Source organism: Phocoena phocoena, chromosome 2 (assembly GCF_963924675.1).
Source record: "Phocoena phocoena chromosome 2, mPhoPho1.1, whole genome shotgun sequence".
Lineage (NCBI taxonomy): Eukaryota > Metazoa > Chordata > Mammalia > Artiodactyla > Phocoenidae > Phocoena > Phocoena phocoena.
This window is the reverse complement of record NC_089220.1, coordinates 37765716-37780099: the sequence shown is the minus strand read 5'-3', so window position 1 is coordinate 37780099 and position 14384 is coordinate 37765716. Positions and strand designations below refer to the sequence as shown.

Sequence of the window (14384 nt, the reverse complement as noted above, 5' to 3'; positions counted from 1 at the left end):
AGAGAGCTTACTAAAAGCAAGAGAAACTTCACCTGTCTCATTTTCACATAAATCGAATTGTTTCCCATATTTTCATTTTTTTCCCCCACTAGCTTTTCCCCAATTCTTTTCACCTTATATAGTTCATATAGCATCCTGACTGCTGTATGCTAGACATTCAGTAGGCAATTAATAAATCTTTTTAAATGGAATTATACAGCAGGACTAAGGTTTCCACAGAAGAGAGATCCAGAATACAGAGCAGGATAAAGCCCAATGAAGGACACAGTCAGAAGTCACTCAGCTGGACCTACCAGGAGGGTAAATTATCGAAAAACCAAATTCTTTTCACCTTCCCACCTACAGTTAATCCAGCAACCAGGGGTCTGCCTAACTTTTCCATAATGTGAGCAGAATTCCTTTGAGAGCTTCTAGGTAAAGAATCAAGTAAACATGATCCTTTCAGACTACCAGTTATTTGCTTATCTAGTTGTGACCCAACTTACCTAGTTCTGACATTTCTCTCATTTGTGCTTTTTTAAGCGTTGAGGTTTTAAATATACAGTGTCTGCTGCCATCTGGTGGTAATTTCTGGTAGATGCAGGCCTAGAGATATGCCTCTCTATAGCTCTGTAGAAATAGATACTATACCCACCCCATGGTCTCTAACATTTCTTTTCCTAGATCCTTGGGTAAAGTATGAACCCATATTAAGATTCCTGGATAAATGAATTTTCAAGAAAATGCTTAACCTGTCCCTTAAAATTCCGGGCTGAAGCAAATCGTGTGGTCACAATTAAGAGCTAGAGCTGGATTCAGGCTAAATACCCCCATCCTGGTGCTTAATAGCTCTGTAACATTGGTCCAGTGCTGAATTTCTCTAAACCTTAACTTCCTCTTCTATGAAACTCAGATGTTGACGGTACCATCTTTTCAGTGCTAGTGTGAGGATTCAACTAGATAATGCATGTAAGAGCTTGAAAGAGTGCCTGGCCCTTAGTAATAAGCCCCTGATACATCCTCTGTTGACATTGAAGATGATGTAAATCAGTTGTTCTCAACTCCATGCCAACCTCAGACCAATGAAATCAGAATACCCAGATACCCAAGCCCACTCTCCAGAGATTCTGATTTCACTGGTCCCAGAGTAGGGAAGGTAGAGGCAGGTAGTTGGTTAGCAGGGCATTAGGATGTTTCTAAAGCTCCCCGGATGATTCTAATGAAAACTACTGCAGTAAATGATAGACAGAAAAACCATGTGTTCATCTGCAGGTCACTGCAGACCGGGTGTCATCAAAATCGGTCAACAGCATTTATGGAATATTTGCTATGGACAGAGTACAAGTGGGGCATGCGAAAAAAACAACACGGCTCCTACTCCAGTTATAACAATGCAGATGAGAGGATGAAGTGGCAGGGAGCAGGTGGTATCATGAACAGCTGTAGATTATGGGCTGGGAAGGAGAGCTCTTGGCTTGTGGGCTTCACAGCTACTGTGAGAGAGAAAGTCCCAGAGAGAAAGGAGAGAGGCAGAGAGACTGTGGGACAGATTTGGCTTTCAGGGCTAGCTGTGGAAAGAGGAAGAGTCACTGACAAGAGACAAGCTGTCCCCTCCCACACTCCCACCCCCGCCACGCAGGCTCACACACACACACACACACACACACACACACACACACATAGCCATGGGCACAACTTGGCTGAGATGCAATCATAGGCCTGGCCCAATCAGTTTTTAAGCAATGTACTCAACCACAGTGACTGACTGTTTTGTGTGTTCTTTTAGTTCACTTTTTAGGATTTTAGGATTTTTCAGCATCCTTGCCAGCTTGCATTGAAATTGCTTAGATTTTGTTAGTATTAAAAGCAGTAATAGTGCCAGCCATGCATACTGGGTCCCTGTGTGCTGGGCACCTTGAGTAAATGATAGATAAATGCACAGCTACCAGCCAGAGATGACCACCTTTGACATTCCAAGGGGCTTCCTCGCCTTGGAAGGGGCATACGTGTACGTGGCTGTGTGCACCCCCTTTTTATAGACATTATTAGGGTCAACAGATAGTGAGGTCAATATTTTTAAATATCCATGACCTATTAAGTTGAAAAAGACAAGTGTCACAACAATATGAGCTATATAATCGATTTCTTTTTTAAATAAACATGTGTATGTTATATACGTAAATAAATATTAAAAGTTCAGAAGGATACTGTTACATAGCTGCTTCCTCTGGGAAGAGAGGAAAAACTCTTAGAGATCAAGTGCAGGATGGGAACAAAGTTTTACTTCTACCCTATGTACTTCTGTAATGTTTGAATTTTTGCAAAGAGCATATATAAATTTTGTAACTTTTTTAAGTGTTAGGAAGAGTACTAAGGACAGACCCTAATAAATGAATTGATATGTTGCCCATGTCTATGTACACATGTATAAGTGTGAACATATAGATTTGATTGCACCTATGTATGTATAATGTGTGCCTGTATGTAGTGTGTATATGTATATAAATTACACATAGTGTGTATGAACATTTTGTCATATTATGGTATGCGAGAACATGTGTGTATACATAGTATATACATGTAAAGTATACACACACATAAAGTTACTTTGGGCTTATGTGTTACCAAATTCTATGAAAATAGATTAAACCTTCTAATGAAATAGCAGATTTTACCTTGGAACCTCCTAAAACATTTTACATACAATAAAAGGTGCTTGCTGACATTTTCCCAAAGTTGAGATGATCCAATGTTTTTCTTTGTCTCTGTCACCTCCCACTAAAACAGCATATACATAAACATCTTATGCAAACAGGAGCTCTTCAACTAGAGCATATTCTGGTCTGAAAAGTCTTTGGGGAAAAGTCATTAATCTGGCATTTTATTTATTAGGTCACAGTATGGCTTTTAGGTAGATTTAGAAACAAATCCCCAAATTCTTAGCTCTAAACCCTCAGACAATATATTTATTCAAATATCGTGGTGTATGATTTGGCAACAACTCTGCTTTGCATTCGAGTTAGCTTATTCTAAATTAAATTTCAATGCAATTTTTTCAATTATATAAGGAGAGAATTTCTGTGCCTTGGCCAATGGCCCACTAATTTAAATCCATATTCAATACAACACAATTCCCAAGGGACAGAATTGCAGTAATTCTTACTGAGTTATACACATTAAATGGATGAACTTCACGGTATGTAAATTACCTCACTAAAGCTATTTTAAAAACTTTTTTTAGGTTTTTTTTTTTTTTAGTTCATCTTAAACAGAGGCAATTCATAATCTTTATACAGAACAAACAGGTGTTTTTCCGGATTGATGGCTCCTTTACTTCTTGTAATATAGGGAACCACCAGATTCCAGGGTCAGGGAAGGAATGGGGTCGAAGGGCACAGCGGTGGAATCTTTCCCGAGGCACTCCCTGGAACCACGTGGCCACACCTCACCCCGGCTGTACAAAAGCACAAACTCTTTGCTCTTCCTGCAGGAGGATTACAACCAGCTGAGGCCGCTCTCCTACCCCAACACGGATGTGTTTTTGATCTGCTTCTCCGTCGTAAATCCTGCCTCTTATCACAACGTCCAAGAGGAGTGGGTCCCGGAGCTGAAGGACTGCATGCCTCACGTGCCTTACGTCCTCATAGGGACCCAGGTTCGAAGGCGGGCATGGCAGGGAGGGTCGGTCGGTGGAGGGTTTGTGAAAAAGAAAAGAACCTTTCGCAACTCCTGAACATCCTGTTCTATCAAACACTATGGAAGAGTGTCTCAGATACATTAATCCTATGAACAGCCTTTATTAAGAACCGAATGATTATTTAGCCCATGGTTGAAAAGACAGTAAAGCTATTTAATATGAAAAAGGAAGCTTTGTTAAGGCCTTTAAAAATTAATCTCTCCGCTTTTTTCTTTTAAATAACAAAGTAATTTTTTAAATAGACAACCTTCTCCAGTCCTGAGCCAGAGGAATGAGGTGCAGATGTCAATTACACTTATTATCTAATATTTTTTATATCTAAAATCCATTATTGTTTGAAAGTCACGAAATAGGTGTGAATGTCAAAATGACCGCAGCAATCAGAACTGGCTCATTATGACAAAAACTCTTCAGGAACAGCCCTTGAAAAGGAAGACAGAAATTCATTGCTCTCTATTCCCTTTAAGCCCCCGATCTCTCAGATCTTAAAAAAACATTAAAACAGATATATGCCAGATAAAGCTGTGATTGTAAAAGCCTTTAAAGTGTTTTGAAAGCTAATAAAGTTCCATAGTTTGAATCTCCAGCAGTTGCACAAATGCATTAAAGATTGTTCCAGCTTTTTATAGTTTTAAATAGATTTTGTTCTTTGCTATGTTAAAACCCAAATTACTATCCCAAAGACATATGGAAATGTAATGATAGCAAAGAGCTTTATTATCCGTTTCATATGCTGCTGCTTTCTATTTCTCATTTTACATTGTGCTTCACAAAGAGAAATTTTTAGAAAAGTAAAAGAAAGGAAAACATTTCCTAGAGAGTGTATGGACAGATAACTAATACATCCATAAATCAGAATACGATGAATGCTTCTGCTCTGAAAGATAATTATTAGTTTGTTTAATTGAAATCTTTTGCCTTAACTCCAGATGATAATGTTTGACCATTTGGCGGGAAAATATGTGATGGGACATGTCAACATCTTTGTATGATTTGAATCCTTTTTATAACTGGTGGGCACTAAGTTGAAAAACTAAGGCCAAAAAAAAAAAAATGCCCACACACACAAATTAGTAACGCTGAGACACGTGGTTACGGGACCCTAATATATGAATATATTATTTTTCCTTTAAAACACAAGCCTTTATGTGCCCACATTTACACCCATGTACGTATGCATGGGTTCACACACACAGTGAGATTTTAAAGCAACTTAAATATTTAATTAAATTATCAACCCTAACCCAAACATAGATGCTATTTTCGAAGTAGTTCTGCCTTTGAAAAGATTAATGCTTATTCCTTGAGCAAGCCCTTTTTAGGACTTGCCTTCAGAGCCTGCAGCACATTTGTTAGAATACCCTCACAGGTGGCAAATCTTCATCCCTTTGAGGGTGAAGATTTGGTTTAGAAACTGTCCCCCTGCCAAAAAAAAAAAAAATATATATATATATATATATATATATATATATATATATATATATATATTCAGAGCCAGGAAATAAACTATTAGATAATGAGTAGTATAACCAGGGATCAAATGAGGCATCACCGTACAGTAGTAGGACCCATTGATTATTTTGTATATCCTATAAGTGGGACCTAGAAATAAACAGGAAATTTCAAAAACATTTGAAACAGCTACAGAATCATTCGAATCAGCTCCCAGGGTAATAGCTTTGAAGGGGAAACTATAAGGAAAGCCTGGTGTATACATTTACAGAGAACTCACTCTAAGTTTTAGACATAATATGGCCATGTGTATGTGCTTCCTTAAAGAAAATTCATAGGTGTCAAGGGGAAAGACATCTCTATTATGTGACAGTTTTAAACATCTGGTGAGGCCTGAAAAAATAAATAAGTGTATCACATGTGTGTTTTTTGCCAGATTGATCTCCGAGATGACCCTAAAACCTTGGCCCGTTTGCTGTATATGAAAGAGAAACCTCTCACTTATGAGCATGGTGTGAAGCTTGCAAAAGCGGTACCGATTTGAATTTCATTTTAAATGGATGCTGAGAGAAGAGTTTGCGTATGCTTTGGAATGGAAGAACGACATCGGCTTTTGCTTTAAAATACAATGTGTTCAGAGTCATCTCTCTGCTTTATACTCTCCCCTCTATTCTAGTCAGGCTGCAAGGGACCATTTGGTTAGCATTCTTGTCAGCCAGCACTGTCTGTTTTTCATTAAGAAATTTGGTGAATTTGAACAGCTGAAGCACTTATCATCTGATTTAGCAACCTCTAAAATTATCCATTTGCCATATTAAGTATGAATAATGGGAATCATTAGATACATATTTGTAAATTTCATTGCTTACTATCCGTGTGACTCATTTAAATGACTTCATAAAAGGCATTTTGTGATTTTCCCGGGAGAGACTTCGATTTGCATCTGGCAGGGTTATATTTGTTCAGTAGTTCTCACCCTATAATGAACAGCCACTTAGAGAGGCTGGATTATGTCACAAACAGCATCTTAAAAGAGTAACACAGACCAAAAGGTAACTAGTTGGAGAATCCAAGCGGCTATTCGACAGGTAATAGCTACTTGCTCACAGGTGGAACCATTTCCACAGACCTTTCTTCATTCCTAAGAGCTTCACAGTGATTTTGTTGGGCAAATGATTCAGACCAAGTCTTTGTCTCCCATTTACCACCAAGATGTGTACAAAGGCAGACACTAAAATGCACATAAGAGGATGAGGTACCATATGCAAGAGGAGGTTTATAAATCATATTTCCATAACCTCCTCATTGATTTACTCACAAACCCATCAAGCCCTGCCAGAGGTTTCAGAAATTTCTCTTTTACTTTCTCAAGTAACTAACCCTGCAAATGTATGCCCTGGGGCAGAGTTAGGGGTCCCTCTTTTAAATAGGTCAAGAATAACATTAACTACTGATTCTTTGTGAATAAAAATGCATGCATTTCTCTTGTTAAAACTTTCTTATAGGCAACAAAATTAAGTGATACACTCGAATAGAAATGGGTTAAAGTTATGTTTTATGGATGCAATATATGAGAACATTTTACAAATACTTGATAAAGTTAACGCTTCCTACTTCTATGGATAGTAATGTCAGAACCAGCAGTGTGAGCCATCCATTGCGTTCTCACTAAGCACTTTACAAGCTCTGTCTGTTTCAGTTTCATGCTCACCCTCTTAGGCACATAGTCCTGGTCTCCTCTTACAGGTGAGGGAACAGAATCTTAGGGAGATGAACACGTTTGATTCATACAGCTGATAATAACACAGTAAAACAACTCTAAGCCAGCTCTGTGGATGTCATCCCCATGCACCTGACCTTGTGTAAACTCTCCTCCATCCATTTGTTTTTCCTCCTATAAGATGGGCATACATCTATACATTCTTCTACCTTTTCTTCACACATCCAGCTTCCATTCTCTCCCTAAATATATAGCTCCATTCCATAAATGATTGTATGTGATTCCCAACTAGGCATTTTTCACAACAAGGAGGTCCCGGAGGCCTCCTTTTTGCAGGAGCTTGTTTTCTGTGTCTCTTGCTTCTGGCCTCTCTCTCACCACCATCCTGTCAGTGTCCTAGATTGACTTCTCATTTGGGAAGTCGTTTCTTCCCTCTGAGAAGTTGTTCCAAAGCCTCCCATCTCATTTCATATTTATTTTAGGAACAATGGCTGAGTTCACCACTTCGTTGCCTTTTGCCAGTTTCTCCTAGCAACTGCTCTCAGATACTGAGAAAATCATGTTTAGCTTACAAAATCCAATTTAGAAGAAAACCAAGCAAGAGTTTAACTTGTTTCATCACAATTCATGGAATTATAGAGCTGCTTTAAGTTTCTCTGCTCCCTGACTTTCCTGTCAAGTAGTTTATAATAACAGCTAACATTTATGGCGTGTTTGCAGTGGGCTGGCTTTCATGCCAAGCGCTTTACACGCTTTGTCTTAATTAATCCTCACAGCAACCCCCTGAGGTGTATATATTATTACCTCCACTTTCCTAGAGGAAACTGAGGCTCAGAGAGGCTAAAGTCACACCGCTTGAAAGTGGCAGAGCCAGGATATGAAACTGTGCTTTAACCACCATGCTCTTCTGCTTCCCTCCTACAATCTGAAAAGAAACCCTTAGGTAGGGGCTTCTTTGTTTATAGACTGAAGCCCCGTATTTTTATGTGTATGTTCTCCCCATAGCTTAAAGGCTTTGCAAGTTCAGATTTTTTATATCTTTTTGTTCAGTAGTTTTCAATTTCCAAAACATTTTGTATCTATCATCTCTTTTTGGTCTCAAAGGACATTTTATTTATAAAGGACATTTTCATATTGTACATATTTCCAGCTCTTTACACTCCAAAGTCAACTACATTTACGTAAATGTTTTATACCAATTTATAATAAATATTCATTGTTATCCCTTTACTTGTTTTATCCTCCCTCTTCTCTTCATTATTGTATTTTTTAATCTTCAGCCTACTTTCCCCATGCTCTTCTCATTTGTGTATGTCCATACTGCCGCTGGACTTATTTGGCAATAACTGATACCTAATATGTGTCACTTTAGCTCTAAGATGATACTTTTGTGCATTCTCTTTCCCAATTCCATTGGATACAACCTAAACATGATTTTCTAAGCTCAGACTTCCTAAGGTATTTCTTGATAAAACACCTGACCATCTTTCCTTTTTTTGGTCTTTGGCCTCTTTTGGGCCTCTCCTGCCATCTTCTTCACCCTGTGCCTTTTTAATTTATTTATTTATTTTTGTGCGGTACGCGGTCCTCTCACTGTTGTGGCCTCTCCCGTTGCGGAGCACAGGCTCCGGATGCGCAGGCTCAGCGGCCATGGCTCACGGGCCCAGCCGCTCCGCGGCATGTGAGATCTTCCCGGACCGGGGCACGAACCCGTGTCCCCTGCATCGGCAGGCGGACTCTCAACCACTGCGCCACCAGGGAAGCCCACCCTGTGCCTTTTTTATTGCTGTTCCCACTCTTTGTCTTAGCACCTGTTTCCCCCTGGATTTTTAACTTGCACCAAAAAGCAGCAAAACTGCCGCAAAAATCCTGTCATCCATGCTCATGGAGTCTTTAGTACCCTCCCCCTGACCGCAAGAGTCACCACTACCTTCCTTGTTTTGTGTGCCGGCCATTTCCTCTTTCTCCCATGGTCATTAGAAATCAGCCACTTCACCGCTGGGGTCTGGGCTACAGAGGTGAGAGACAGATAGCCCCTGCCCTCAAGAGACCCACAGGCCAGAAGATGAGAGAGACAGACAAACAAAAGTATACCAACTGAACAAATACAACAGAAAGGTGTGCAAAGGGCTGAGGTAACAGAGAGGAGAGAGTGATGGACACATTCAGGGGAGGAGGGCTCAGAGACGATTTCTTGGTGTAGTTGAGAACTGAGCCAGGTTTACAGGATAGGAACAGGTTTGTCACGTGGACAAAGTTAGGGGACTGGGGAGACGAAATTCCAGATAGGGAGACCAATACATGCAAGTAATGGGCCAAATTTCACCCACAAATGTTTTGATCAACACACACAGGTATTTTTGATGTGATTTAGTGGTCAACATTGAACAATTTGGAAACTTTATGTAAATGTACACATTTCTAGCTTCTTTAAAAAAAAATCAGTACATCCAGCAGCACTATCCAGCATTTCCTCATCAACTGCAACTTTTCAACAGTCTTTTAAACAACGTATATACCCTTCAGTAAGCCACAGTCCCCACCACTCCATAATAACCTACACTCAAGCAGTGCACTCACATTATCCACCCTTGGATTGGCGAATTCTGCCAGTTCTTGAAAAACACATCAGCAGCAAATGCACGCAGCCTGGAAACCCTTCTCCTCTTTCAGCAATTTGGTCATAATGTTGATTTGTTGAGATGGAAATTCTCTCACAAGCTATTTGGCTCCTTTTCCTTTGCCTGGCTCTCAAGTTGCCCTCTCGCTGCGTGTACGCTTCCTAGTTCTTAAATAAGAAATAAGGAACTTCTCTGCTACTAGCCATTCCTTAAGATACAAGCCCACTCTATTCATCCTACTGACATGTCTTCTCTCCATTTACAGGAACTGCCTTACTTTTCCTTCTCTGCTTCTCTCACTACCGTCACTCAGCCCATAACAGCATCTCCATTTGTTCGTTAGTTTTGCTCTTTCAAACATATTTCTTTACACTTGCTAGAGAGAGCACAACAGAATGGTTAAGACTCTGGCTCAAGAGACAGACAAATTCAAATCTCTGCCATTTTCTTAGTTGTGAGGACTTAGAGAGTTTACCTAACCTCTCTGGACATCAGTTATCCGAGCTGCAAAGGAGAATGGTGACAGACTTACCTCCTGATTGAATGAGCCAATGTACCGTGAGAGCTAGCTCAGCAAGCTAGAGTTGTTGAAACTGTGTCCATTCAGACACGTCTGCAGCTGGGAAGACCTCTCCACCTTTACTCTTTCCAGTTATACCTTATCTTGTTCTAGAACGTGTCCCACCTCCGTGAGGACCATCTGGAAGAAATACTAGGTTTTCTTCCACTTGATTGGTCATTGTGAATTCGTTTGCCTGTTTTCTAATTTCTTCTTGTCGGACTCAAAATGTTCTCTACACCTCTGAAAAATTTCCCAGCATTTGAGACAATAAGTTTTAGCTATTATAAAGTTAGCAGGGAAGTGTTCTCTCAGTTTACATTTCTCAATCTGCAGTTTGTTCTTGAAAACATATCATTTTGGTAAAGCATGTCCCAGACTGCTAGCATGTGTATTTAAACAAAGATCTGTGAATCCTGAGCGCATACAGACGTGTTCTAAATATTTGACTGTGTAGACCACTTTGCTCCAAAAGGCAGATGAAGTTGCTGCTGTAAGAGAGGCTGTATTTCCTTGGGATGGTTTTCCATTTTGCATCTTTGAGGCCACACATTTTTTCTTCAGCAGTCCCTATAACATGGCTGTGCCTTTTCCCTGAACCTGAATAAATTCTCCTCTCTGACCCTCAGAGCCCTTGCACCATGGTTAACAATATTCACCTCACAACTGGGTTCTGGTTCTCACACATATTTCCCAAATCACACCCAAAATCTGTTTGCTACTTTTCCTGGAACTATCAGTACAAAATAATGTTATATTAACCCAGTTACACAATAATGCCTTGCTCCGCTGTTTCATTATCTTCAGAAATGTCTGAATTGGGAAAGACAAGTTTGGACTCCTCCTGCACCATCAAAAGACAAACTCTGACACGCGGTCAGCAGCACTGTGGGGTGGAGGGAGAGGGCGGGGGAGGGGGAGGCCGAGGTGGGGTGGGGGAGTGAGGGGGTGGGGAGAGGGGACAGGAGGAGGAGAGAGTGTGCTCGCCCATCTTGCAGGACCAGACAGTCCAGCACTCCACGTGTGAGCCCAGATCAGCCCAGCTCTCCTGTAATTTCCAGAATCAACTGAGGCTTGTGATCATTAGTGGGGAGGTATTCCAGATAGAACAGCCCCACAGTGCTTTCTGTGTATTTTTTCAAGATGACTGACAAGAGCCAGCACATTACAAGCACTCATTCAGTTGACACATTCACTAGATTAGTGTGCTTTTCACATGTGTTCGTATTGAATACTGAACACAATCCCAAAATGTAACAGATGACATTTCAGAACATTATTAGGAAAAATTTCTCTATCCTTTATCCCTCTCTTGCATTCAATTGTTTTTAATTATATAAAAAAGCCATATTCTAATCCAGACCATGGTCAAAACGAAACCATAAAATAAGTTATCAATATCTAACATCTTTTCTTTGAGTATTTTCCTTTGGCTCATACAGTAACCATTAACCATACAGGAAAAAAGCAAGTGCCTAATATCTGGATGCCACCAGAAGAGTTTTACCTCATGCTTAGCTTTCTTATCTGTGGACTTTCAAACAAGAGGGCAGCTTCATTTCATTAACTGTCAGCTTGACCAGCTTCTTGCAGTGTTGAGTGACGAGCGTCACAGTTTCCATCATGGAACTAGGAAAAGAACACACATCAAGTGACACAGATTCTAGGTCTAGATCATTTACTTTCTAGTTGGATGTCCTTAAACAATACATTTCACCTTCTGGGGCTGTTCCCACTCTATTCTTTTTTTTTTTTTTTTTTTTTTTTTTTTTTTTTTTGCGGTACGCGGGCCTCTCACTGTTGTGGCCCCTCCCGTTGCGGAGCACAGGCTCCGGACGCGCAGGCTCAGCGGCCATGGCTCACGGGCCCAGCCACTCCGCGGCATGTGGGATCTTCCCGGACCGGGACACGAACCCACGTCCCCTGCATCGGCAGGCGGACTCTCAACCACTGCGCCACCAGGGAAGCCCCCCACTCTATTCTAAGCTAAGTCACCAGTCCCTTTAATCCACACATTGCAAACTGGCTGGTTGCTGCCAAAGACATCCCACATCAGCATCTTGCTTGACCCACAGAGTGTTTTTCAATTGGTAAATATTAGCTAAAATCCAAATGTCCAAGTCCTCTTGAAAAATACAGAGCTGGCAATGATGAACCAACGTTCCTGCCTGGCAACAGTTGCCTAAGCCGAGTAGACTACAGCTCTGGAGGGGGTGTTTACTTCACAGGCCACCACAGACTCTACCTCTCCCTGTTGTCTGGCACCAGCCCTGCTTTACTCAGTTACATAAGCTACTGGCCCTAATCGGCATGTGATTTTGTTACCCTGTTTTAGTCATTTATCTGTTGTTGGTTTCCAGGAGCTCACCATCCAGCCATCCTCTTCTGAATACACTTTAATTTTTCAAAGTTATTCTTATAATATAAAGCATATAATAGAAGCATTTCTCCAGATATCCTTAATATTAAAAGGTCCACATCAAACTGTTAGCTCATATTGAACTTGGGAGCAATTAAAACCCCGGGTCTCCCTCACATGAATTATCTCATGAAGTTGATTGCCAACTTCTGGTCTGCTCTACCCTGCAATATTTTTAATGAGAATCTATGGCTCTGGCCTGAATTTTTATATTTCTCATAGGGATCTTGTGATTATCAAATACATCACAATATGAAATCATCAAAAGCTTTGAAACAAAGCCCTAAGCAAGCACAAAATATTTCCTCATTTAAATACACATAGACTGTATACTGATAAGGAGGGTGTCTGTGTCAGTAAATGCATTTTATGATTTTTATTTTTAGTGTTTTGGAGTTTAACTGCTTAAAAATATGCCTTTTAATGTATCTTAAAACTGAATAATATGACCAATCAGATATTACTTTGCCGAGAGATACCTTTTGTCAGAAGAGCATTTTAATCAAGAATGACCTATAAAACCGTATCACCCACTCTCTATGTGCTTTATTAACTAAGTTGACACCTTGCCCTACTATATACAGAAGGGAATATGTTTCACTCGCACCAGATTTACATGTTCTGCATACAAATGAGGTACTAAAAACAACATCATGTACCCTGTTGTTCACAATATGTATTTAAACCATATCACTGGTTTGAATCCTCTCAATTTTTATATTATTTATATTCTTATATTTAGGAATAAATGGTTATGGATCACTTTCAGAATTTGCTGCTTATTGAAAGCACTCCACAATCATTTATTATTAATATCAGAAAGCAAAAAATATAAAAATACCAAAAATCAGGAGAGCACATGCAAATTGAAATGCTGAAGAAAAAGACGTGATCCAAACCATCCCCCAGGCTGTTTGTGAGACAAGCAGCAGCAGCATTGGCTGCGCGGAGGGCAGACACCACTGTGCTTTCCTCTCTTCTTCTCCTCTCATGCCTTTCTCTCTTTTGTGTTTAAGATTGGAGCACAGTGCTACTTGGAATGCTCGGCCCTGACTCAGAAAGGTCTCAAAGCCGTTTTTGATGAAGCGATCCTCACCATTTTCCATCCCAAGAAAAAGAAGAAACACTGCTCCAAGTGTCACAGCTGCTGTTTAATTATCTGAGGTAGCTTGAGACCCACCTCCACCCCATCTAAGGGTAAGAATGGCAGCCAACCTCTGAGACCCAGCTCAAGCCAAAAGGAGGGCATGACCAGAGAGGAAGTCTCTGACACCGAGGCTTGCTCCCCCGCCCTGTGAACCCTCCCAAACACGGCACACTATCAGCTAACTGCCACATCCTCCCTACCAGCCAGAAGCATCCACGTTGCACACTCTACGAGAATGCTGAGCCCGGATTCCAGCCAGTGCCACTGCTGACCACGTAGGAAACAAAGTCAAAGGCCATCTTGCATTTTTTCATCGCCTCCTCCAAGAACATGAAGCTGATAGGAAATCATCACAGGAAAAACAAAAAAAAGAACTCGGTTCCTGTATTGGTAGCCTTACTTGATGTCTTTTACAAAACATGGGAATACAATACTAACCTTTTTTTTTTCCTGAATCTGCTGTTCTACTATGTGTCTTACATTCATTTGTATTATTTTAAGAAATTTACTAATTTACCAGTTTACTCAGGCCTTATAAATCCACACCAAATTAGCCTAAAGACAAAGGGTTTTATATCCATTCCTATTTCAGCATGTTTCTACCAAAGCTATTAAAACCAACACGTACCTCTGAATGCCTGACTGTAAGGAGATACAAGAAAATGCTGAAACTTTTGGAAATATATGGAGCCATAATTTTTGAAACTGATTGAAAGAAAACACCATCTGAATTATTGCAGGTCCACATTTTTTGCCTAAGATTCACCCCAGATATGCTTACGTTGATAGG

General features: G+C 40.4%; 1 protein-coding gene across 1 annotated transcript in view; it reads left to right on the top strand.

Annotated features, from left to right (window-relative positions):
• RHOJ (ras homolog family member J) overlaps positions 1–13961 on the top strand; it is an 81141-nt gene extending 67180 nt beyond the window's left edge. The window contains exons 3-5 of the mRNA XM_065872976.1: positions 3470–3634; positions 5565–5660; positions 13464–13961. Coding sequence (XP_065729048.1) covers positions 3470–3634; positions 5565–5660; positions 13464–13610 — 408 coding nt within the window. The 3' untranslated portion in view covers positions 13611–13961. The remainder of the gene's footprint in view (positions 1–3469; positions 3635–5564; positions 5661–13463) is intronic.
• Positions 13962–14384: the final 423 nt, after the last annotated feature.